Source organism: Stylophora pistillata, chromosome 5 (genome assembly GCF_964205215.1).
Source record: "Stylophora pistillata chromosome 5, jaStyPist1.2, whole genome shotgun sequence".
NCBI lineage: Eukaryota > Metazoa > Cnidaria > Anthozoa > Scleractinia > Pocilloporidae > Stylophora > Stylophora pistillata.
Window position 1 is genome coordinate 38,915,126 of NC_142523.1, and position 23,968 is coordinate 38,939,093.

General features: G+C 38.0%; 3 protein-coding genes and 1 non-coding gene across 4 annotated transcripts; 3 read left to right on the top strand and 1 right to left on the bottom strand.

Annotated features, from left to right (window-relative positions):
• The first annotated feature begins 583 nt into the window (after nucleotides 1-583).
• Nucleotides 584-5,113, top strand: LOC111341407 (uncharacterized). The gene is made up of 2 exons (XM_022948374.2): nucleotides 584-922; nucleotides 1,533-5,113. Exon 2 carries the CDS (start codon nucleotides 1,536-1,538, stop codon nucleotides 4,641-4,643), a length of 3,108 nt encoding a protein of 1,035 aa, XP_022804109.1. The 5' UTR covers nucleotides 584-922; nucleotides 1,533-1,535; the 3' UTR covers nucleotides 4,644-5,113.
• A 1,009-nt stretch (nucleotides 5,114-6,122) lies between these two features.
• LOC111341405 (uncharacterized) lies at nucleotides 6,123-10,401 on the bottom strand. The gene is made up of 3 exons (XM_022948372.2): nucleotides 9,955-10,401; nucleotides 9,350-9,499; nucleotides 6,123-8,623 (listed from the first exon to the last, which is right to left on the bottom strand). Exons 1-3 carry the CDS (start codon nucleotides 10,325-10,327, stop codon nucleotides 8,073-8,075), a joined length of 1,074 nt encoding a protein of 357 aa, XP_022804107.2. The 5' UTR covers nucleotides 10,328-10,401; the 3' UTR covers nucleotides 6,123-8,072.
• A 2,350-nt stretch (nucleotides 10,402-12,751) lies between these two features.
• On the top strand, nucleotides 12,752-16,353 carry LOC111341404 (uncharacterized). Its single transcript, XM_022948371.2, has 4 exons — nucleotides 12,752-12,893; nucleotides 13,930-14,059; nucleotides 14,280-14,573; nucleotides 15,087-16,353. Exons 1-4 carry the CDS (start codon nucleotides 12,848-12,850, stop codon nucleotides 15,490-15,492), a joined length of 876 nt encoding a protein of 291 aa, XP_022804106.2. The 5' UTR covers nucleotides 12,752-12,847; the 3' UTR covers nucleotides 15,493-16,353.
• Nucleotides 16,354-16,479: 126 nt separating this feature from the next.
• LOC111341408 (uncharacterized) lies at nucleotides 16,480-23,277 on the top strand. Its single transcript, XR_016002128.1, has 8 exons — nucleotides 16,480-16,621; nucleotides 17,233-17,365; nucleotides 18,643-18,927; nucleotides 19,285-19,421; nucleotides 20,125-20,296; nucleotides 20,740-21,024; nucleotides 22,096-22,238; nucleotides 22,887-23,277. It is a non-coding gene; the product is annotated as an uncharacterized LOC111341408 (transcript).
• Nucleotides 23,278-23,968: the final 691 nt, after the last annotated feature.

Genomic DNA, 23,968 nt, shown 5'->3' on the forward strand with positions numbered 1-23,968 from the left:
ATCAAAATATCATTTGTTTGCAAATCAAATATTTCAAGCTTCCTTTCTTTGTGGAAAATTTCAAGGAAATTTCAAGTTCAAGTTTAGTTTCGTGTCTGATGTGATGCAAAGGGCTTAGAATATGAGAAAGTCATTGCTATTGCAGTTGTTGTTAGTTCGCTCAAAAAGAGCGGAAGGATGAGGCAAGCATTGATCATTGCTTTAGTAATGAAAACATCTCGAAGCTAAGGAGGCAAGGTAATTGTTCCTAATGATATGACGCAAATTGTGAACTTTACTCAGGATTGATGTCAGCATAAACAAGTTAGAAAATTATCAACTGGCAAAGAACTGTTTAAATTTGTAAAAAACTGAATTGCTTTTATAATTACTACTTGGGTATCGAATTAAGTTTTAATTGGTTTTCAGTATATTTTTGTCCGGCTCAAGTTTTAGACGTAGTCTTGTCTGAAGTCACTTTGAAGAAGTGAACAAAGGCAATATTTTGATATCTTTGTTGTTATCGTGACTGAGTGACTTTCACATAATAGGCTCTTGTTCCGTTCGAGTGATCATTTGGTAAACAACTTAACTATTGTACTCATTAAATATGCCATCTGGCTCAATTATCGCCGCTTCTCTTTGGAAAACTTAAGACGCTTCCCAAAGAAAATATTACTCCCAAATTTCTTTCAACCACGCCCTGGAAATAGAAGAGATTTGTTGCAAATAACAGCTTTTACGATGAGAACTGAGTCGTATTCAGTTAGCGTGATGACCTATCACATGGAAAGAAGATGGAATACCTAAGTCATCGATGTGAAATGGAAGACGATTTTAGTTCTACGGCAAGGTGTTGAAACCTATGCATAACTGGGGTCTGTAGAGCAGAATTTACGATACAACAACGCCATTTCGCGATCATTGTGAAGATATCCGTAAGGTAACTTGCTACCTTCAATACCGGCTTTTGTCTTGGATAACATATTCGCTAAGAATTCAAATAGCATTGAAGTCGTTTTATTTAACGTTCTTTCCTGAAGCAAGCCACACCAGTTGAAGCAACTTTATACAAACAGGCAAATGACTGAAGTATTTAGCTTGCAGAGACTGATTACTGTTTACAAATTCGATGTTGTTGACGCGTTGCAAAAGCGATCGTTGTTCGAACGCAAAAATTTAGCTAAAAGTATATTCCGCGATATTTAATAAGTTCGTTTCGTTTGCTAGCTGATCTTCCTGTATAAAAACGAAGACAATCTGTTGTCTATAATTACAGTTGCTTAGAATGCAGACGCAACGTTGGAAGCGGTATGAATATTCTAGAAATAAAACAATTAAGACAAAATAACAATCGATCGCCATTGTGAAGTGAGCTGTAGCAAGCGTCGGTTAAGTAAACAAAAGCGGTGCTGTTAATTCATTTATTTCTGCGGAACTAAAGGCGATGCTTAGATAGTGCACTAAAATGCTATTACCCCCTTAAGCTATTTTAATTGTATTGTCCAAACTTAGCTATTCAAAATCTTAACCTAGGAACTTTTGGCTTTTAGGCGATGGAAAACTTTGCGAATCAACAGGATATTCGAGGGAGACCAACAAGTCTGAGTTCAGTGATGGGACTAAGTACGCCCGAGAGCGACCTGTCTCTTCCATTCGAAGAAAACCTCACTGACCTAGTCCATGACTATCGCACTAATGAAGAAACCTTGTTCATCAACAACACAAAAAGAAGAACAAGAAGCCTGGATTCCATAGGAGAACTCATACGGGAACTCGAGGAGATAAAAGCAAATAAACTCCAACAATGTGAAATAGAAGAAAAGGACATGGTAAGGTCATTTACTCCTTTGCACATAGCAGCAGCGATGGGAGATGCATCAGCCGTCGAGAGGCTTGTAAAGGAGGGTGGCTATGATGTACATGCAAAATCTAAAGATCAGCGGACCCCACTTATCGTGGCATGCTCATCAGGTAAAATTGACACCATTCGCACTTTGGTACACCTTGGAGCCAATGTCAATGCTTGCAGTGCAAGTGGTAGGACACCCTTGATATGGGCTTCAAGAAACGACGATAAGAACGCGATTCGCTTTCTCGTTAAACGAGGGGCGAAAGTTACATGGAAAAACGCCATGGGCCAAACAGCCTTGCACTTTGCTGCATCTAATGGAAGTACAAATGCTGTAAAAGAACTTTTAAAGAGAGGATGTAATCTAGAATCAAAAACAAATGAGGAATGCACCGCTCTGCACTTAGCCGTCCTAAATGTGCAACAGAATGCTATCAAAGAACTGATTAGCAGCGGGAGTGATCTTCAAGCAAAGGACCAATATGGATACTCTCCAATGCATTATGCAGTCTTCTCAGGAGAAGCTCACACAGTAAAAATTCTTCTGAATAAAAAAGCTGATGTCAATGCAAAAGACAAACACGATTTCACTCCTCTGCATTTTACAGCACAGACAAACTGTGTCGAGGTTGCCAAGGAACTCATACAAAACGGTGCAAAAGTTAACGCACAAGCTAAAGACGGCATCAATCCACTGATGATTGCTGCATTTCATAACAACACACACGTCGGCAATTTGCTGGTAAGCAGTGGAGCAAAACGGAATGCAAATAACAAAGGTGGAAAGACAGCTCTTCACTTCGCTGCACTCAGAGGAAATGTCCAGTTTACCCAGTTTCTTATCGATGTTGGCGTCCATGTTGATGCAGTCGACAACAATGGAAATACACCATTACTCCGCGCCTCGCAACATGGACAACACAGAACTCTCAAGACACTTTTGCAAGCAGGAAGTATGGTAAATGCCAAGAATGATAAAGGTTTGACTCCACTCATAATTGCATCAAATAGTGGCCATTTTAAGTGCTGTAAACATCTCATTAACTTTAAAGCTAACTTGCATGCGCTCCATCAGACAACTGGAAATACCTGCCTTCACTTTGCATCAGAGAGAGGCCATTCAAATGTTGTACAATTGCTACTCGAAAATGGTGGCGATGTTTCTGCGAAAGACAAACGAGCTCTTACAGCCCTGCATAGAGCGTCAAAGAATGGACACCTCGAGACAGTTGAAGCCCTTTTGCTGCGTGGAAGCGATCCAAACAGCAAGGACAACTGGAGTTACACTCCCTTGCACCGGGCAGCAGAGTGTGGTCGTACCGAAACAGCTACTTTGCTTATCAAACATGGGGCTTACATCTCCGCCACGGACAAATGGAGGTTTACACCACTGCACAGAAGTGCTAGCGAGGGTCATGTCATGACTGTGCGAACTTTGCTGCTACATGATAGCGACATACATGCAATTGATTGTCTGGGATACACACCACTCCACAGAGCTGCAGAACGTGGTCATACAGACGCCTGTCGATTGCTAATTAGAAGCGGGAGTAACGTGCGTGCAACTGACTTCCAAGGATTCGTTCCGCTTCATAGAGCTTCGCAGAATGGACACAAAGAGACTGCAGAGCTTTTACTAAGGGAGAAAAGTGACATTAAGGCTAGAACATACACCATAAAGTTTTCATCATTGAGCATGAATCTAGGAATAGATTCCTCAACGGTTCAGGATGGTGTTGCGGAGGGAAGCCGCCGCCAAGAGGGTCACACGTCACTTCATTTAGCTTCAGAGAATGGTCACAAGGAAACAGTCCAGTTATTGCTGAGAGAAGGCGCTGAGATCAATGCTCTTGATCACTGCAATTGTTCAGCATTGCACAAAGCATCAGAAAATGGTCACACTTCCGTTGTGGAATATTTGCTTCTTAAAGGAAGCGACATCCACGGTACGGACAAATGGAGAAACACTGCTGCGCATCGAGCAGCACAAAACGGATACACAAATACAGTTGAATGTTTACTGGCTAATCGTGCTAGTGCACATACAGTAAATCAATCGGAGTCTATGCCCCTGCACTGTGCTGCGGCATCCGGGCATCTGGATACAGTTCAAACTCTGATAGTCGTGGGAGGAAGTAACATTCATGCTAAAGATTCACGGGGACACACACCTCTGCATCGTGCTGCTCAGAATGGTCATACTCAAGTCGTGGATTGTCTTCTTAGACATGGAAGCGATGTCAATTCGCTGAGTAAAGAGAAGTCGACGCCACTGGTTCTCAGCGCGTATGGTGGCTTCACAGATACTTGTTGCGTGCTGATTGAAAATGGTTGCTTAATAAATGCCTCGATGACCAATGGACACACGGCTCTTCACCTTGCTGCTCAGAACGGACACACGAAAACTTGCGAACTGATAGCGACACACGGGGGAGACGTACACGCTAAAGACAACTGGGGTTACACTCCTCTACATCGGGCGGCGCACAACAACCACAAAGAAACTATCGAAGCTTTGCTGACGCATGGCAGTGATGTAACATCTGCTGACAAATTCGAATTTACTGCGTTACAGCGTGCAGCACAAAGAGGACACAGGGAGTCTTTGGAAATTCTCACATCGCATGCGATTCAGAAAATGAGGAGGTTCAGTACTTTGGATCCTCCAAGGAGAAGACATGTTCACTTTGAGAAAGCAGACTCTGACTGCAATACCTGCCGAATGATGGGTCTGTACACTATCACTGAAGATAGAAACGATGAGAACATGGGAGAAGCGCGGATCAGACGGCAAAGATTTCAGACAGTGTGAAACATTTCTAGAATAGCTTTGCATGATGTTTTATTATTAAAAATCGATTTCAGTGCAATGCCTTTAATTAACAGTTGATACGAATATAAGCGAGAGTGATCAAACATACTAAGTTTACAATAATTAGAGTCGACTTAGTCATCTTAATGATGTATCCATACTTTGTTTTGAAATTTCATAAGACTGTTGAATGCTGCGATTTATTATACTGGCGCTTTCGAAATTGTGCTGATACCATTTTTTTAAGTCACTATTTTTTATTGAGATACAAAACGTGAAACGAAATTGATGTTGATGAAAAGGGATACGGCTTAGATATACCAACTTGCTTTAGCTAAAAAACTCGATAACTCTTCGAAGAAAAATTGCCTCATCTGATCGTAGAATATAGTGTAATCAGTTTGCTTGTATGACATAATTAACTGTAAGTGGGGCTTGACACAGAAAAATAAAAAAAAACGTCTTTTTTATGATGGAGCCACTGATTCTAGGTAAACCGGTCTCAAAAAGCGCAAGAAACCAATCGAAGCGCCTGAGGGGAAATGAAAACCTGACAAGGACTACTTAGACAGAATTTAGGAATGAAGTGATACTGAGTTTCAAAGAAGAATTTTATGAAAACTGAAGAGAAATAGTGGATTGTAAAACAAAGGGGGAAAAAAACACTCCATGAATTGGACATATTTTTAAAAGGTGGCATTGAATGAACACGATCTAAGAATAACAGAATTCGATCATTCAGAATGTTCTGAGCCTTAATAAATGGAGGGCGACGCACAATTAAATGCGCCAGTATGACCAAATTATCAGTAATATCATCGGATATCTTAGGTTCTGTCTACAATAAGCTCGGTGAAGTTAAAAGCGAAAAGGGCTGTATTCGAACTTATCCCGCTTTGTGTACTCGTGGCCAGTTTACGGGCGGACGCGCTAAAATGAAATTCATTTTTCAGCCAAAGTTTTAAAAAGAAATTGAGAAATCGGAAATCTTTCGTAATTTCTGTCAGAGCCGCAAAGAAAATACTGATGCAACGCGGCATCTAATGAAGTCTCCTTCCAGTTATTTCGTATCTGTTACGTTTATCTGCCCCGCCTAAAAGATGTATCAAACATTCGCCATCATCATCGCATATGTGACATGGAAAATGTGGTGACTTTACGATCAAACATTTACTAGATGTAAATGTTTGATCTGGATTAATCAAAGAAGCCATTTAAATAAAAGGTATGAAAATACCATTAGACGGTAAATATGCTCGTTCAACAGGATGTTACCTAAAATATTTTTGATTTCTCAGCTGGGCCCCGAGGGACTCTACGATGACAACGATGGCGCCCGCAGTAAAACAAAGTAAGGCTTTTATGAATGTAGCAGTCACTGTGAACGTGCGTATATTTTTTTCAGGGTTTTCTTTTACCATTATGTGCAAAATAGAACATGATGGTACCAAATAAAATGGCTCTTTGGAGCGAGTGAACTACGATGTCCAAATTTTCATTCGTGTATTTGGATAAATCTCCTTCTCTTTGCAGTGATTTTAAAATAATTCTGATATCGGTGCAAAAAAACTGGAGTGATTCAACTAACTGCCGAGATTCTTTTTCAATTCGCGTCGTCCCTAATGTGGCAGTCGTCTTTGCGTAAGGTCCTCATATTCAAACGTAACATTATACAATGTAGAAATACGGAGAAACTCACTAGTTTTCAACGCGGATGATTTCCTTTTTGAAGACACTCGAAGATGCCAAGTTAATACCTCCTACCACTGCTGTAGCGGCTGCGATAAAATTCTTGCGACTTACTACTTATTCAAACTAAAGATCCAAGCTTTACTGACAAATTTCTCGTGCAGTTTGCCGCATGGGATTAGCCTCAACTGTCTCACAAAAAGCGCGTGCTGATAAAAATTAGCAAACTAGTTTGCTGACAGTAACGCAAGCCAACAAAGCAACCATCATTGGTTTTTGTTTTGGCGCGTTATCGTTCACTACCAACTCAGAGAGAGATAAGTAATATATAAGTGATTTTTGGAATCTATAGATATGTATTATTATTTTCACAAAAAATGCCAAAATTCAGTTTACATTGCCGTGAAAAACTAATTAAATTATTCACATAACGGGCAATACGCAAGTTTCTTGTTAGGGACAAAGCTGTTCTAACATTAATTAATATTCTTTCAGAGTTTATTAAATCCCTCACGATACGTTACAAAGGGACCTTAAGTAGTCAGGACGGAAACGCCAAGGAAGAATTCGATAAAAAATAAATTTCTGCCTTTCATTAGAATTTCAAAATTGGCTGCATGTATCATTGTACTGTCTCATACGGAGCCAGAACTCATCTTCAGCATAACGTATAAAAGAAGTGTTGAGTTTCGAATGTAAATTAAAATAATTTAACGTCGCAGTTCCCGTTCGCAGACGGCGCAGATTTTGGTAATTTCCTGTTGTTGTTTTAAATAGGACGGCTAAGAAATGTACAAAGTTTTAAAACGCACGTGCTGAGCTATTGTTTTGCCAATTAGATCTTTTGTTTTGCCACGTCCACGTTGCCGTCGCCGTCGTGGTTTGCTTAAGGTCCCTATTAGATAAACGGAGAGGTTTCCACAGAAACTGTGCTGCTGCATCGGTGGGGATAAATTACAAGATAATTTGGTTTTATCAACTTAGTCAATATTGTAAATTTACCTCTGTAAAAACTGGCTTACAGAAGACAAGACAGTATGTAATAGAAGAATGTTGCAATCCTGACGTTAATCAAGTTACGATATCTCGAAATGCAAACTCCCTATGAAGATAACAATTTGAGAGTTAGAAGAACCCATCGCGGCTTCTAAACTTTGTGTATATCGTTTCAGTCCAAATAGGTCACGTGTTATAATCTGTGTTATACTATGGTAGTTATAATCAGTTGTATAGCAGGCGCTGTTGATTATTCTTGACCGGTCGAAATTTCAAACAGGAGTCCCATCGTCTACGCGTGACGCGAATAATAAAGACCCTAAGCAGTCAGGAAGACAACGGCGAAGAAAACGTCGATTAAAAATGAATTTAAATTTATAGTAAGAATTTCGTGAATGGCTGGATGTGCTTATTGTCTCTTACGGCGCCACAATTCAACTTCACCATCTCGTATGTGAACGGGGTTGGGTTTCAATTTAAACTTATAATTAAATAATTTTCCCTTGGTGTTTCCATTCCCGGACAACGTAAATTTTAGTGATTTTACGTTGTTGTTTGGCAGAAGAGGGCTAAGAATTGTACAAAGTTTTAAAATGCATGTGCTGAGCTATTATTCAGCCAATTAGATATTTTGTTCTGCCACTTCTTCGTTGCCGTCGTGGTTTACTTAAGGTCCCTAACACCATCGGCAACCCCTGTACATAACATCTCTCGTTTCCAGTTTCTAATCCGTTTTTCAAATGGTTAACGAACAAAGATCTGCCAAGTATCTCCTAAGGAAAGAGGAGCAGGAGAACTGTACGAATCGTCACAGGCCAAGATAGAAGGTTTCATGTTTACATAATGTTTGTTTTCCCAGAATATTGGATCGTTATAGACACGGTAACTGCCCTTGTTTTTAAAACTTCCCCACTTGTCACATTCACCGCGTGTCCCATCATTTCCCCATTTTAAACAGTTAACAGACAGATACGCATTATCCCCAGGTAACCTCTCAAACGAGGCACAAGCTCTTGGCTGGATGCTGGGATCTTCAATCAGATATTTTACGATGCTTTCTCCCTTGATGTCGTTTTTGGTCATAATGTGAAAAGTCCTTCCTGTGGAGTTTTTATGGCAGTAGAAGCGTATCTGCGTAAAGCGCGTGAGCTGTTTGAACTGAAATATTGCAGGGACATCAATTCGTACGATTCCACTGTTGTAGTTGCTAATCATTCTGTAGTTTTTCTCTCTGATCATTGGCGTTAACTTCGTCATATTTTTTGCTACAGTTTGTGCGATCAAAGTCCAGCCGCCTGAAAAAATTTTAAATGAAAACTCAGAACTAAACTAGACATCGAGCGACTCAGAGCAAAATACGCTTCAGGTAAGAAAGTACTTATATTATATAGCAGGCTGCGCCCGTGAGAAAGACGAAGCAAATACTGCGTTTCGATTGGCCATCTGAGCGGTAAGATGGGACCATTTTGTCCGCTCGAAATTGCATCACTCGTTTTCAGCGTGAGCGGTTGATTTACGGGTACAGGTCATTTATAAGAAGATGTTATTTTTTATTTATTTATTTTTTCGAATGGTGTAATCTGCTCCTCCAGATGAGAGAGTCCTGATGACGACTGTTGTTGGTAATAATGACCGACATTTCGACAACCTATGAGGAAGAAGTCATGAAAGTCGATTGGTAACTTCCGCTGAGGTTGTTGAAACCGGCCAGTTCTCACAACCAAATGCAACAACAATTCTCTCATCCGGGCAATCACACCACAAGATTAAATAAATACTATCCCATCAAAACCATACTAAAAAAAATAAACCATAAAAGTATCTGTGAATCTTTTAGAAAGCTTAACAATTACAAAATACTTTCCCTCAGGCTGACAAATTTTTCCAAGTGATTTCATCAGCAATCACAGTAACAAGGTTTTAAATTGTAGTGACTCAAACAAGTTTATCTAATTACATTAGACTAAACAGCCGTGTAAAATACAGGGTTCAAAACGTTCATTGTATTTCAATGATCCTACCTCCGTCTGTTTGCATATCACAGAAAACTGTAAACGGGTCATCGGAGTTGGATGGGTCAATCCAATATTGTCCGTTGGGAGAGTTATGCTGAGAATCTTTTATTTCCTTACAGGAAATTCCAGGAAAGTCTTTTTCTTCGCCTATACGGCCTAAAAAAAAAAAAACATTTAGCCTTTAAAATCCGGGTTGGATGGCAGTAATCATTTTATTGGTCTTCATTTATAGCTTTTCCGTTCAATTATCTCAGATCTAATAAGAGGCGGTAAATTATTTAACATATAAAAGCTAAATTGTTATTCACGAAAAGAAACACTTAACGCATACGATGCAAAATGTTCCACCACTGATGAGCCTATTAATTAAAAAAAAAGGAAATGTTTGTCAAAATTGAAATGATGGTATTCAGCATGAAATGGTTTTTGACATCCTTTACCAAATCGCTATAATTTAAAATGTTGCAATATTTGCTGAGTGTCTTAGTCGCTTTGACATCTAATTTTGTGGGGGCTTACATTTCTACAGCTCAGTAGATAAATTATGGCCTTTTGATTTAATGCATAACGACTTGAAAAAAAATCATCCGATATGATTTTATTTGGCTCACCTCTGAATGGGTTATCAACATACACGCTTCCTTGAAATGGAGCAAACTTGTTTTCATTCCCGGTTTTAGTTCTGTTATTCAACTCACAGATGGAATTTTCTGCATTGTAGTTAATACTTTGACACTTGGCGTTCCTTTTACACGTTTGAAAACAACTCCAAATATTGTTTTCGACCTGGCTTTTGATAATGTGTCGCAGTAGTTTGTAATCCTCGACCGAGTCAGTCCTAGCGCATCCTTGAGCTAAATAGCTGGCAAAAGATGAGAAAAACCATATGCTGTGGAGATGGCAAAGTTTTACTTGTCGGAGGGGATTTTTTAGATGCATTTCAGCTACAACGAACGAAGGAAAATATATATTATTAAGAATCATGTTCAGTTTTGATATCAAAACAATGATGTGATTGGCTGGCCCAGTGATTGCCGTTCGTTAACAGGACAACCTAATAAGTCGTAAGAGAATCTGTCAAAAATTAAATGCGGCAAACGCCGGATCTTCGTTAACTTTAGGAAGCAAGCTGCTTTGTAAAGGATAATTTTTCAATTTCAAGGTCAGGATTACAGCGACAGGATTTCGGCGAAATTCTAGCGGGGATTCAGGGGCCAGTTTTTCGAAAGTCCCGCAAACTCAGTATGAGGATTAGTATCGCAAGTCTAAGCTCAAAAACAAATGTTTTTTTTTTCCTGATTTCTTCATTGTTTGAGTTTGAAATCATTAAAGATAGACCGATCTTGAATGTCAACACGAGCAACAAAAATCAGCTTTTCGAAGCCAGTAAATCCCGACCCATTCATAAGGAGAAATTACACTTGGAATTTAAGCCCGGACCCCACGGAAATTCCCATCATGATTTCGCTGAGATCCCCGGGATTCCTTATGAATGGTAACTCAGAAACAAATCTTTTGCCAGAATTATTATTTTTGATCGGCACAATAGGAAACTTTAGCGAATAGCTAACACCATTCATCTCCGACCAGTTTTATTTTGGAATGGCAACCAAAATTTGAAACAGGGTCTTCTGACACTTTTATTTCCTTAACTAATGATCGATAGATTTGAAGCCTTTTGTCTCGCACATTGTCAGACATCTAACATTTATTACCCAATTCTCTTCTATCAAAATCAAAACGGCGCTAAACTTACCTCGTTAAGAGATTCCACTTCCTTCAGCGCAACTATACGTCAAACAATTATTTCGCTCATGATATTAAATCTTTCATTATGCAAATTGCTCATCAGATAATGTATTACATAACTTTTGTGTTGTCTTTTCTTGTTTGCGAATTGTCAAAGTTCTATCATATTAATTTCAAATAAGATAAAAGGTCATTTTACAAAGCTCACCGATCTAAACTGAACTCATATATTTACTTTTTCTGTTATTTTATATAAACCTGGCGATGAACATTGATCCTTTTTCATAGTGTGACATTTAAATATCCAGTGCTTCAATCGCTTTATGTTAGTCGAGCGACTCTCAGTTGTCCAATAGTTAATAAAGCTCGCCATCGTACGTTTGTCTTCATTCATTCTTTCGTTCTATCCTTTCTCGAATTTTTTTTGGTTCGTGGAACTAGTTAGCTAGTTGGTTGGTAGGGATTGAGGAGTTTGGCCGTTTGGTTTGTCCGTTCTTCTTTTAGTGGTTTAGTGGGCGAATGACGATTTTGCTCTTTCAACCCAGTTAATAAAGCCCAGTTATCGAAAATATTATTATTTTATCTTAAAACACTCTGAACGGAAAAAGGACTTGGATGATTTTGGAACTTTAATAAAAAAATTTTGAATGTTTCGAAACGTGAAAATAACTCACTATATTCAGTCCAAAACAAGTATTTTGGAAGTGTTATTTTTTTGTTATTTAGAATTTCGACATAGCTCACCTATACGATGCGATGTTTTATGCATGAGCTGTTTACAAAGAAGAAACCTCTATTAAAAGTGTGAGGTACATTTTAAAACATAGGGCGGGGCCACATCTTTTAGCAAGAGCGAGGCAATCAATGAAACGTGGTTTTCGTTTTTCCAACGTTTTACAAAAGAATCCATCCAAGTTGCACACTTTACAATATTAGCTAGTCCAATTTACATCCAAGACAAAACTTTATGATCATATATACACATCATATATTCAGTTTCTGAGCTGTGTATTCATGATACGCAATTAGAAAGTTGCAATTAAATAGACTTAGATAATCAGCTGTTTTACTAACGGCAGCAGGCACCAACTTGTGGCACATTCATCGTACTTGCATTAGTCGTACTCGGATTGACATTTTAATCATTTATCGAGAACATCTTTGAATACTGCACTTTAACTTCCAAACACTTTTTCTCCCAAAAAAATTGAACGAAAATAAAAGAGAAAGCCAACGCTTAATACGTATGTTAATTTTTGGGGAGGTTACTATCTTATCTGTTTTTTTTTTTTTTTTTCACTACGGTGTACCTGCCTGCGGGTTTTGATATGTTTGAGAAAGTAGATAGCTGTCAAAGATATTAGTTAAGTCATCATAAGCCTGATTTCGGAAGATAAACATCATGGACAACAAAGTCATGGTAGCTTAGCATGAAACTCCCTAATTCTACCTTGCAATAGTTTCAGGACGAATGACTTTCAAAGAAAGCTTCATATCCATCTAAGTGTTACCTTAGGCTTAAGAGAACCACTTCCATAAATTACAACCTTAGGCGAGGGTACGTAGAGCATGTACATTGGTAACTCATACGCTCATTTTAAGAAACAAACAAATTAAAAGTCAACGGTCAACAAATGAAGTTATTTTCCAGGACTATGGACGTGAATTTTTAAACGTCTTAAAAATATATAAGCGGTTTGAATAATATCGTATTTAAGCATCGGAAAGTAATGTGCCTTCAGAGAGAAGGAAAAAATGAAGTTAAAGATTATTTTGACGTTTCTATCGCAATTTCTGGCGGGTAAGAATTTAAGTAACTCTTTAGCTTCGTTTTAGCATCATCAAGTATATTAGTCTCTTTTGAACATCAGAGGGCCCTGACTCGCATTGACCACCATAAAATATATTTCTTTTCCTTTCTCCGAAGACTTCGTTTTGATTAAATAACTTTTAAGGGATTAGAAGGTTATGACTTACAAATACCGCACATGTATTAAACCAGAATAACATTACTTTTAATTGTACTGCAAGAAACTGAATAACGCTTCTTTATTTTCGTTCAATGAAATCAGCTAATCGCGATAAACTTTTTAACAGTTTTTACCAGGTGGATGTTTCGGTGATAGGCTTTCAAATGAAATTCTCCATAACGACCACTAAATGAATAACCAGAAAGTACTATATGTGTAAACTGAACTGAATCAAGACAAAAATGAAACCCACTATCATCTTTGATCCTGAGGCAATGTGGGATAAAGAGAAATGAGAAGAAATGTAAACTTAATATAGCACCCAGATTTTTGTCGTTTTGCTCCTCTGGAATATCAAGAGCAAATACCTGAAATTCTGTTTTTCATAGAAGAAAAAATACAAAATTTATTTTAATCCTACAGTTTTATTTTTATAAAGCTAATATCTGTAAGGGTCATTTTATAAATCAAGAAAAATACCTCATCAACGTAAATACATGGAAACTGACCTTGCCTATAACCTTGGTGCTATTTGATCTGACCCCATTTGATTGGCTTAAGTTCTGTGATCGACAACACTCCTTTCCCCATGCACGCCTAAATACTTAACTCTGATGGCCTCGAGATAAAATCACATCATGCTTATGTAATAATGTTGGCCTATACGTATATCTACATTTTTCTTTTATCTTTTTATTTATTTACTTTTTTTGTCATAAAAAAGTATCACCATTCGGTAAAAGAAAATACTTTGATCATTATGGGATATCAAGTTCACAACCCAGATAGCTTTCCTTAATCCTTATCACATATATACTGTATACCGAGATTGTTATACCTTTTGCCTCCTGTATTTGCATGAACAAGGAAAAATCATGTCATCTTCGGCCCAGCCCTTTGGCTCATGTAACGAGAAAGAGTTCGTAGAACAAGCTGTTGGAATCTGCGAGAAGATATTTTACATTGTACTGGCAAAGAATCTTACTGCAGATTGCCGGTAAGGAGAAAAAATTTTCATTTTTGTCAAGGAAATATGACTTTTGGTTTCCTGAGCAGTTATAAAATTAGCTAGAAAAAGAGAATTTAAGAATACTTGCTCAATCACCACCAAGAATGAAACAAACTCACCAGGCTACATTGAGTATTCACACCAAAGTAATTAACAATTTACACTGAGTCAAGGGCTGAAACATTTTTCCACTTTTTACTCTCAACAGCACGGTGCATGCGCAGCTTTCAACATGTTTTGTAAAAAAGACCCGTCAGTGCCTCGCAGGACACCTCAGTGAGGACCAAATAGACTATGTCGTCAACAAAACAGCACTGTTCTTAAAGAAAACTGGCTCGGCTCAGTGGTACTGCTCCAATAAACCTACCAATATGTCATCTCTGGATCCAGACTTGAGGCAGCTTTTACCTTGCAGCGATAACCTTTTCAGTGAGGGACACAAATGTACTAAAGACTTCCGCGAGATCTTCAACACGAAGAGGAATGACCCCCGACTGTGCCGGTGAGTACTTTGTATAAGAACCTTGATGTTTCACATGTGTGGTCGAGATTCTCTCCGTGTTAAACAGTGCTGTATAGCCTTACCCAAACTAGAAATAATTTGATTTGAACAAAAAGCGGCGGTTTAATCTACGTTTGATCTCTGAAACTTCAAGTGCAATACCTTCTTGAGTGTGTTTGACTTATAATTTTCATGTGTTTGTTTTTTGGATTGTTTGTATGCCTTTTCATAAGAAATATAAAGTGACGAGCCCTTAAAAATTCTCAGCATACTCAGGATACTGGGACATCGAGAGTGAATCTGCAGGCTTGTTTTAAGGGTTTTTACTTTGTTGAACCGGAGAAAATTGTTGAGTACAACATATTGGAATGAAATAAATGAATAAATAGATAAAACAAATTGAAGATGAAATGAAAGGGAAGTACTTGATTCTTGTAGGATGGCGCAGACTTCCAGCCCTATTTCTGTAAAGTTAAGACACAGTCTAACATTGTTTGTGTAATTTTCCTTCAGAGCTTTTTCTGCAGCCAGGAAATGTACACAATCAGTTTTTGATCGTTACTGTAACGGTAGCATTGAGGTACCAACTGAAAACCAGTTCAATCCGTTTTGCAATAACACCGGAAATACAACTGCAGTGGCGTATCAAGCCTCAGAAACCCCAGAGACCAACGAAAATTGCACGCAAACAGTATTTAATGGCCACAACGACACCATGCCAGTACCAACGCAAAGCCGGTTCAATCAGTTTTGCAATAACACTAGAAATGGGACCACAGTCGTGTATCAAGCCTCGAGAAGCCCAGAAATCAACGGTGCACGCAGGAACATAAAATTGCTTTCCAGGATGTTTAGTGTCACTCTCGCCGTGATACATTTAAACTATGATTTTGTGATAAAGGGTTTGGGGTCGAACTGAAGAATTGGAACCTGGACTGAAACTTAGAAAAATTTGATGTCAGATTTTGGACTTAACAGGTTAATCATTGTACAAATGAAACAATCATTTGAAGTATCTTTTACCGATTCACAAAATCATAAAAAGAAATCAGAAATGGAAATCTTGGATTCGGCACAAAATTTCACAGTAATCTGATAAAAGTTGATGTCAAAAGTCCATTGATCAATCTACAAAATGTAAGAAAAACATCCCTCCCTGTGTCGGACCGAAATTCATTCTTTAATTAGGTTTTGTTATAAAGTAACCAGAACGTTAATTTCTACCTTAAGAAGGTCTGTTAGGTCGATGCCGATACTGCGGACATTGTTTTACTCCATTTCTTTCAATTATTTAGAACTTTAAAAACTCTATCTTGCAGCATTAGATATACATCATAATATTTATTTCATCTAGCAACAGTTGCCAGGAATGGCTAATTGATCTCATATAATCTTCACTTGATGAGTTTAGGATGAAATAAATATGAGAAACAGCTACAATAAGTTTGACATAAACTGGTGTCCTTAATGTGACAATTTCGATAGTAATATTGAGGCAAATCAATCAAAACAGTAAGCAAGGAAAGTGTTTTCTAGAACGCTTCTGTTATATTGTTGTTGTGTTTTCGTGTCGAGCAGTACAATAGCTCTCTCGGCTGCCATGGACATCGCATGACTGCTGCTTAGAGACCGCATGTATAACGCTAATGAAATAATCCAAGACAAATCACTGTGACATAAAAAGTCCAAATGACTAAAATGCTCTACAGTTTATCATTAGTAAAAGTGGACTGTAAATGTTCCTTGACCATCTATGGGTTACAGGTTCTATATAGACTGTCAAGCCATGCGGCTGATAATTACAAAAATTATTGTATGAAGTGCAGGCGATACGGGTGTTGATCACTGTCAATGATCTTGAGCGAATGTAATGGATCACCGAACAATTCCCTGATATGTGAATATTAAAATCATGAGTTGTTTACGCATAAAGAATCACGACATTGACTGAAAACATGGATGTCATTTTGTGGGTTTACAGCTATTATCTGCGATTTTTCCAAAAATGTTAAGGATCCTCGTTATTGGTTTGACATGCATATTATCAGGTAAGCTAAAACGCCATCAGAACTAAACATAACCTTCATCCTTGCCCATGTGCGAGCTTCGCCATTGCGCAGAAAACTTTCGACACAAATTTGATTCCCAAATTCGCTTTAAAATAAAAACTAAAAGGGCAACACAAAGACAAAATGACTTGAAGATGTTTTTGCCAAAGAGTTTTGACCAGTTATTGAAACAAAGCGATAGCAAGAGCAAAGCTCAGGAAAGCGTTCTAGACAGGAGTGGACCTAATTATGGACTCGACTCTTTCTGCCTTTAGTATGCGCTGAGTTTGACAACGCAAGTTCTAAATTTTATTTCCCAGCGACTTATTTTCAATAATTATCAGACTTATTTCCCTTTAATACAATTATGAATAAATGATAAAGTCACATTGTCAAAGTATTAGAAGACATTTGGATGTAAATAATTCATGATGATCGACATCGTACCAAAGCGCAGTTGTTCCGCCGTTCTTCCTGTTCTGCCAGTGTTATGTCAAACATTTTAAGTAACGAAGTTAACTCTCCAGTATCGTTTGATATGAGAATCTCTATGTTCACTTGCTCTTAGAAGCTTATTCAAAGTTGCTTATGTTCTCGCGTCTTCTATCTAGCCGTATTGTTAGATAGATGCAGTGGATTACAAATGGTTGGAAGCTGCACTTTTCAAGAATACATCAACAAGGCTCGACAATGTACAACAGAGTTTATTGCAGATCTACAAAAGGATCCTTTCGTGGATTGCAAGTAAGGAAATATCAAAGGCGTTTGGTGGAGCCGGTTTGGAGGAAAATTAGTTTGTGCTAAATAATAACCTTCGACTTGTGAAATTAATGACGTATTGCTCTTAAGATCTGTGATTGTAGTTCTTCCTTATGCCGCCGTACAATTTCTCGAGAGTAGACTGAGAGATTTTGACGAGGAAACACGTCTCTTATACAGTCAATAGTTTGAACCCGGGTGTAACATGTATAGTCCTTAGAAGGACTGTTTTTGGTAGCAGTAACTGATGTTTCGACAACCTGAGCTGATCTCATAATCAGAGTCAAATGAAAAATTGTTTGTGTAAACGGATTGGTCAGTTGAGCTGTGATGTTAGTGGCAGTAAGCCTTACAGCCAATAACATCACGACTAAACTGACCACATAGACTACTCTATCGCACATCTGCTATAACAAGTATCTCTATCAAGAGTTCTTGCCCCTATTCAAATCATCTGTTTGTTGGATAATCCATTGATATTGCAAAAGAATAGCTTTACGTCGATCAGATCTGAGAGTGCGATGGTTAAGAGAGGTGTCACTCTTTATAAGAATTGCAAAACTATATCCAACAAATGACGCAAGAAAGCGAAATGCAGAGAGAGTGATCATCTGATGAACTATTTAAGGAAGATTATCCACCTCACAGAAATCTCTGGCTGTTCTGAAATCGTATGGCCAACTTACTTTAAACCAACTTTGATGTAGTTAAAGCAATCTAAGACCCTCTAATGGCGCTGTAAGATTCAACTGACAGTTTAAATTCTGTACAATGAAATATATGAAGTTCATATATTTTGAACTGCGGTATTAGATACGTATGATGCACGATCCTCGCAGTAGATAGCGCTATTTAAGCAATAGCGAAAATCAGACCTGAAAAAAATCAGGCCTGTACGGGATTCGAACCACTGACCTCTGCGATACTAGTGCAGCGCTCTTACCAATTGAGGATCTACTGCGAGGATCGTGCATCATACGTATCTAATACCGCAGTTCAAAATATATGAACTTCATATATTTCATTGTACTGATTTATCACTTTCACGGGTTTATTACGAATCAACTTAACGACCTGCTCTCAGTTGGCTTGTTAGCTCAATTGGTAAGAGCGCTGCACTAGTATCACAGAGGTCAGTGGTTCGAATCCCGCACAGGCCTGATTTTTTTTTCAGGTCTGATTTTCGCTATTGCTTAAATAGCGCTATCTACTGCGAGGATCGTGCATCATACGTAGTTTAAATTCTGTTCTTTTTAACGCAGAGTAATTTATAACAGAATGGTGGAGTGTACCAAGGAGTATGTGAGGGATTGTGTCAGAGACCATGTTCCAGAGGATGATATTGAAGCTTTTTTGACAGAGGCAGCCAAGCAACTGAAATCTGAAGAATTTTACTGCAAAGATGGATTGTTTTCCAGGCCAATTCTGACAGACGAGCAAAAAAGAGAAATCCCTTGCAACGAGACATTTTACAATGAATCCAGAGCTTGTGGAGACACATTCCAAACGAAGTTTAGAAATGACAGGGCAGATAAAAGTCTTTGCAAGTATGTTCACTATTTGAGAAAGTATTCTTGGTTTGTAGCGCTGATAAAGAAAAGAAGAAAGAAGACGGTATTTGGCTGAACTGAGTCATAAAAAACATGAATTAAAGCATTAGCTTTAAATAGCAAGTGATGAAACAAAATCAATTTTTTTCCCGGCATTATAATCTTCTATGGATCTAACCTTAAAATTTTTTGGCGTATTAGTTGATTTCAAGATCAGGGATGTTTTACTCTTGACAAATAGACTTTCTGAGCACTTATTTTTCTAATATTTCATTGCTGTTAGAAGTCACATTGACTTGAATGGCCTAGAACAAGTTATTTGTAGTCAATTGATAATGGTATTCTCATTCAAAGGGAATTCACAGACGCAAAGTCATGTTTAAAGGAAGCAGTTGATCAGCATTGTCAGTTTGACGCAGACGCCGCAGAAATACTGCAACCGGCATTTGATGGGTACAATCCATTCTGCAATGTTTCATCCGAGGAGGAAGGTGAGATGTCATCTTATCATAGGTGATAAAAAGATAAACAAAGAAACAAGCAATGTTTCAACGCAAATTCCGAATATATTTCTTTGCCAAATGCAAGGCAATATTATTTGTGGTAATCTTTTTTTGAAGAACTGATGTAAAAATAGGCGTTTGAGAATTGTAGTCAGCGAGGAAACAATTAACAATGAACAAAACAAAGGGGAAAAGGCAAGATATAGATTGAAAACATATAACTACATTTTTTTTTTATTCTTATATCACTAGCACACACTGCACTGTTTTTTAGCGCACATATGACAAGAACAGCACATATCTGCTGAAGATGGCCTGTACTGCCCTTTGCAGATTAGACATTTAGATTTAGAAGAACTTTACTTTGCCATCTCTTTTCTACTACAGAGATGTATAATGTCCTTATAAAATTAAATTCAGCCTTGATTTTCTTTCGACCCTTTAAGATTTTAACAAAAACTATTTGATAATGATAATAACGATAATGATAATGATAGAAATCACAACAAAAATGCTGCTGCTGAGAATGATGACGATTCAGTATCAAAACGACCCATAGCCTATGGAGGCGACGGTATACTGGCAAAACACCTGTTCCGTTAGGCTCTCATTGTGATCGTCTGATCTTAATTATTTGCAAAGCGAGTAATCAAAATTTTGCTTATTTTTCGTTTAATGATCTGATTTATAGTTAATGAAGGGAATCAGCCAGCTGAAGGTTATTACTCACTGGACCCTCAGTCGAATGAAGAAGAACTCACAGGCATTGGTCAATGTTCTATAATCGCACAGCTAAACAGAACCAGACAGTGTATTACGTTTTTTATAAGAAGCCTACAAGAAGATCCCCAGGGAAACTGCAGGTTCGTTTCAAGCATTTTGTGATTGATTTATCTCGATGGCAATCATAAAATCATGACGAGGGTCAAACAGTCAGCAAGTACAGCGAGGACAGCTTCAACGATAATCCGTTGTTTTTTTTATTTTTTGTGCTGTTTTGATATTTTTTTTTCAACTCGTTTTCGAGGGATATACATTTGGTTCAGAAAACCTGATTTTTCTTTTTTTCTCGCTATTTCAATATGAACATGAAAAACATGAGGGGAGAATTAAAACTGATTCTAACTTATCTATTTAAAGCCAGGAATTTAACGTTCACCCTTTTTTTGACAAGATACTTGTCGTTTGAGAACATAAATATATTGAACCGGAGGTCCCCGAAATCTTAATTCATATTTACCAAATTGGTCTGTGCCAAGCACGAATAAATGTTAATCTTCGTTTTTATATTTTCTTTGTCCAAAAGCGTGAAGTACACTTACATGCAAGACTGTATCGTCTGCATGCTCCGATCCTGTCTTCGGAGATATGGAATCATCTCTGAGGCTGACATTGAAGTACAAGTTGAGGAGTCCTTGAATCACACAAGCCCCGAGAATTTTTACTGTCGCGGCATGTTAGAGGCACCAAAGGGCTCCCCGAACGATGAAGACCTTCAGTGCGATGAAGGCTTCTTTGAAGAGGAAGTAAAATGTCTGAAGGAATTCAACGATACTTTTAATGCCAATGTTTCGGATCCGACCCTTTGCAGGTATGAATGTTGCAAATGAAAATTATAATAGCAGTTTTGTAGCACGAGATATAGATGTTTGAGATTGGTGCCAAACAAAGTATGGTGCTACACAAAGCATGAAAGAGCTAAGAGACATGCACGTTTGATATGTCAAACGTTAGGTATGACTGCTGCATGTTTTATTCCAGAGCTGTTCGACAGACCTGCGGTTTGTTTTCATTTACAAAAAGGGGGCAAGTAAGGTTTAATGAGGCGAAGGGTCAGAAAGTACGCTTTTGTTCTTTCCACCTTTTATAAAAATTGCTACCTTTCTATAATCAAGAAATGGATAGACATTCTAGTCTTCTTGGATAAGGACGAATGAACCGAAGGCCCCGTCTCATGCAGGGTTAGGGGTAGGAGACGTGAATTAATTTACCACGCACGAGATTATTGTGTGGTGGATGTCCTCCCCTGGGTGGGATGGGTGGGTGTTGGCCCTGAAAAGCCCCTATGGAGAGTGGTCAATTAACCTACGTATGTATCAAACAACAAACATATGAAATACATATATATGGACTGCGGTTATGACACGTATATGTGCACGATCCTTCGCAGTAAAACTATTGCTTAAATAGTGCTTTACTGTGAAGGATCGTGCACATATACGCTATGTATGTATGTATGTGTGTAAGTGGTATCCTCGAATTCGTGGGTCGCAGAATCTTCCCATTCGATTGCTAAATTAAATCTCCTTCATCTCGAGTCTCGGAATTTTTCATATAGCGGGGGATCTTTGTCAAGAATAGGCTGGCGTTATCACTGTCAGCAATGATAACTTGTGCACAAAGCTCTTGTGTGTGAATGGAGTTCATGGAGTCATCTTAGTTATACTCCAGCAATAGTATATGTGCTGTGTAGTGGTTGTTCTCGCATTTCAGACAATGGTCTCCGCCTCCAAGCGAGTCTCGAATTTTGACTGTTTGCCGTCCCTTGTATCATGTACAGGTTTTTGACATTCCTTTCGCAAAAGATACTGTAATCCACATCTAGACCTGAAAATTTCATGTATGTGTTTGAATCTTGTGCGCTTTTTTCATTTTCTGACAGGAAATTCTCTGAATCTAAACAATGCCTCAGAGATCTCATCACAACAAATTGTTCAAGTGGCAGCAGAACATCTTCGCTTGAGTTCGCTTTGGTATTTGATGATTACAATCCTTTTTGCTGGGGAAGCACAGATCAGGAACAAGGTACTCCTACAATTACCCGTATAATAACTAATGTACTACTTATTGTAGAGTTGTCAGAAGCTCTTTCTTGACCTTTGCATTTTGCAAGAAAGAGCAAAACCTTGCGCCTGTTTTGAGACAGTGATTTGGAAATTTCCGGATCAATGTCAGAATCTGGAGAACTGCGCACCTACCCATCCCCCTACTCTAACATTAACCCCAACTTGTTATCAGTTTATAAAAACAAGCAGCAACAAAAAACTCTAATGATACATATTGCAAACATCTTTTTCTTTGCAAACATTACTTCTTTTTCCTGCTAACAGAATAATGAACTCTTTGACCCCTAAGCTAAAGAGAGACCAGCATCTAATTTCTCCTTACAATATCACCCCTGAATCAAATGTTAAGGCCATGAGAATAAGAGAAATGATCTCCAAATGTAGAAGTTCTTGATAGTTTAAAAGTATGGAGAATATGCATCGAGACTCTGCATACTGATGTTGGGGCGTGAAGGGTCACAAGCGAATAAGCCTTATTGTGCTTGGATATAGCTGTATTGCATTTCCAATATCATAATTCCACAATTATTTCGGTGGCTGTCATACTGAGTCTGAGACCAACTTTTTTTTTTTATTTTTGATATAATGTTTTGCTTTCCTTTCTTAGATGCAGCGCTCCCGTCGCCTACAGAAGAACTGAGTGATCCATGTTTAGCTGAGTTTCCAACAGCTTCCTTAATACGATCAAGAGGAAGAAGTCTGTCTCAGTCTCTCTCTTTATCACTTGTCTTCTTTACAATCTTCTTGGCTACTTGACAACGCCAAAAAGTCCAATACATCATAAATAATTTATTTATGCAAAAATATTATTGATCGATCTTCCGTATTTTGCGGCAATATCTAATGAAGCTTCATATTTAACTGTAACTAAATACCATAAATACCAACAAGAGTGGTTGTCTTTGTTGAGCACAGTACTTGTGTTTCATGGCTTCTTTGATTCATTTCGCATAACAAAAAGGCAAAAGCAAACAAATAAATACATAACAAAAAGGTGATGATTGTTTTCAATTCTCCTACGAAGATTCTGTCTAATTTTGAACGGTTGCGTAGAATGTGGCATGATTCCATCTAATTTCGTACAGTTACGTTTGATGTCGAAGAATTCCGTTTAATTGGAACATATAGTTCCGTTCGATGTCGATCGGTTCCATCTATTCTAGGAGTCTTCCGTCCAATAGGATACGGTCTCAGTCAGAAGACCAAAATCAAAATGGAATGACTATATTTGCAATATTCAGTTGTTGAACGAAAACACAGCACTGTATTACTGCTACATCGATCAGATTCCGAAGCTGTTTACGGTCTTGGCTATACACATCAACATTTTTATTAAACTACAATTTAAGTTTTTGCGTCAGTTCAAATTTGAGGGGCAGCAATTTTTTTAAACACCAACGTGAGATGTGTAATCATAAAAAAAAATATCTACATACCATATTCCCAAGTGACTTTGATGCATAAAATTATACATTGCAGTCAGCAAATCATGTACGGTTTACGAACTTTTATTAATTTCTGATCACTCTACACACTTTAAAGGAGAAAGAAAAATTCAAACCGCACCATCATTATCTTGATAATGCTTTTAAAAGTCTCAATCAAATGGTCGTGCTTTCTCACTTTCCCTCTCTTAAAAAGTCATGAATATAAGATAAATATAAAGACACATAAAAACTCATTTTTCTC

Excerpts from the sequence above, each read along its gene's own strand:
- LOC111341407 (XM_022948374.2), top strand. The coding sequence starts at position 1,536 with ATGGAAAACTTTGCGAATCAACAGGATATTCGAGGGAGACCAACAAGT.
- LOC111341405 (XM_022948372.2), bottom strand. The coding sequence starts at position 10,327 with ATGATTCTTAATAATATATATTTTCCTTCGTTCGTTGTAGCTGAAATG. Across the intron at positions 9,500-9,954 it reads TGTTGATAACCCATTCAGAG|GCCGTATAGGCGAAGAAAAA; the intron begins GTGAGCCAAATA and ends TTTTTTTTTTAG. Across the intron at positions 8,624-9,349 it reads TGATATGCAAACAGACGGAG|GCGGCTGGACTTTGATCGCA; the intron begins GTAGGATCATTG and ends AAATTTTTTCAG.
- LOC111341404 (XM_022948371.2), top strand. The coding sequence starts at position 12,848 with ATGAAGTTAAAGATTATTTTGACGTTTCTATCGCAATTTCTGGCGG. Across the intron at positions 12,894-13,929 it reads TCTATCGCAATTTCTGGCGG|GAAAAATCATGTCATCTTCG; the intron begins GTAAGAATTTAA and ends TGCATGAACAAG. Across the intron at positions 14,574-15,086 it reads AATGACCCCCGACTGTGCCG|AGCTTTTTCTGCAGCCAGGA; the intron begins GTGAGTACTTTG and ends ATTTTCCTTCAG.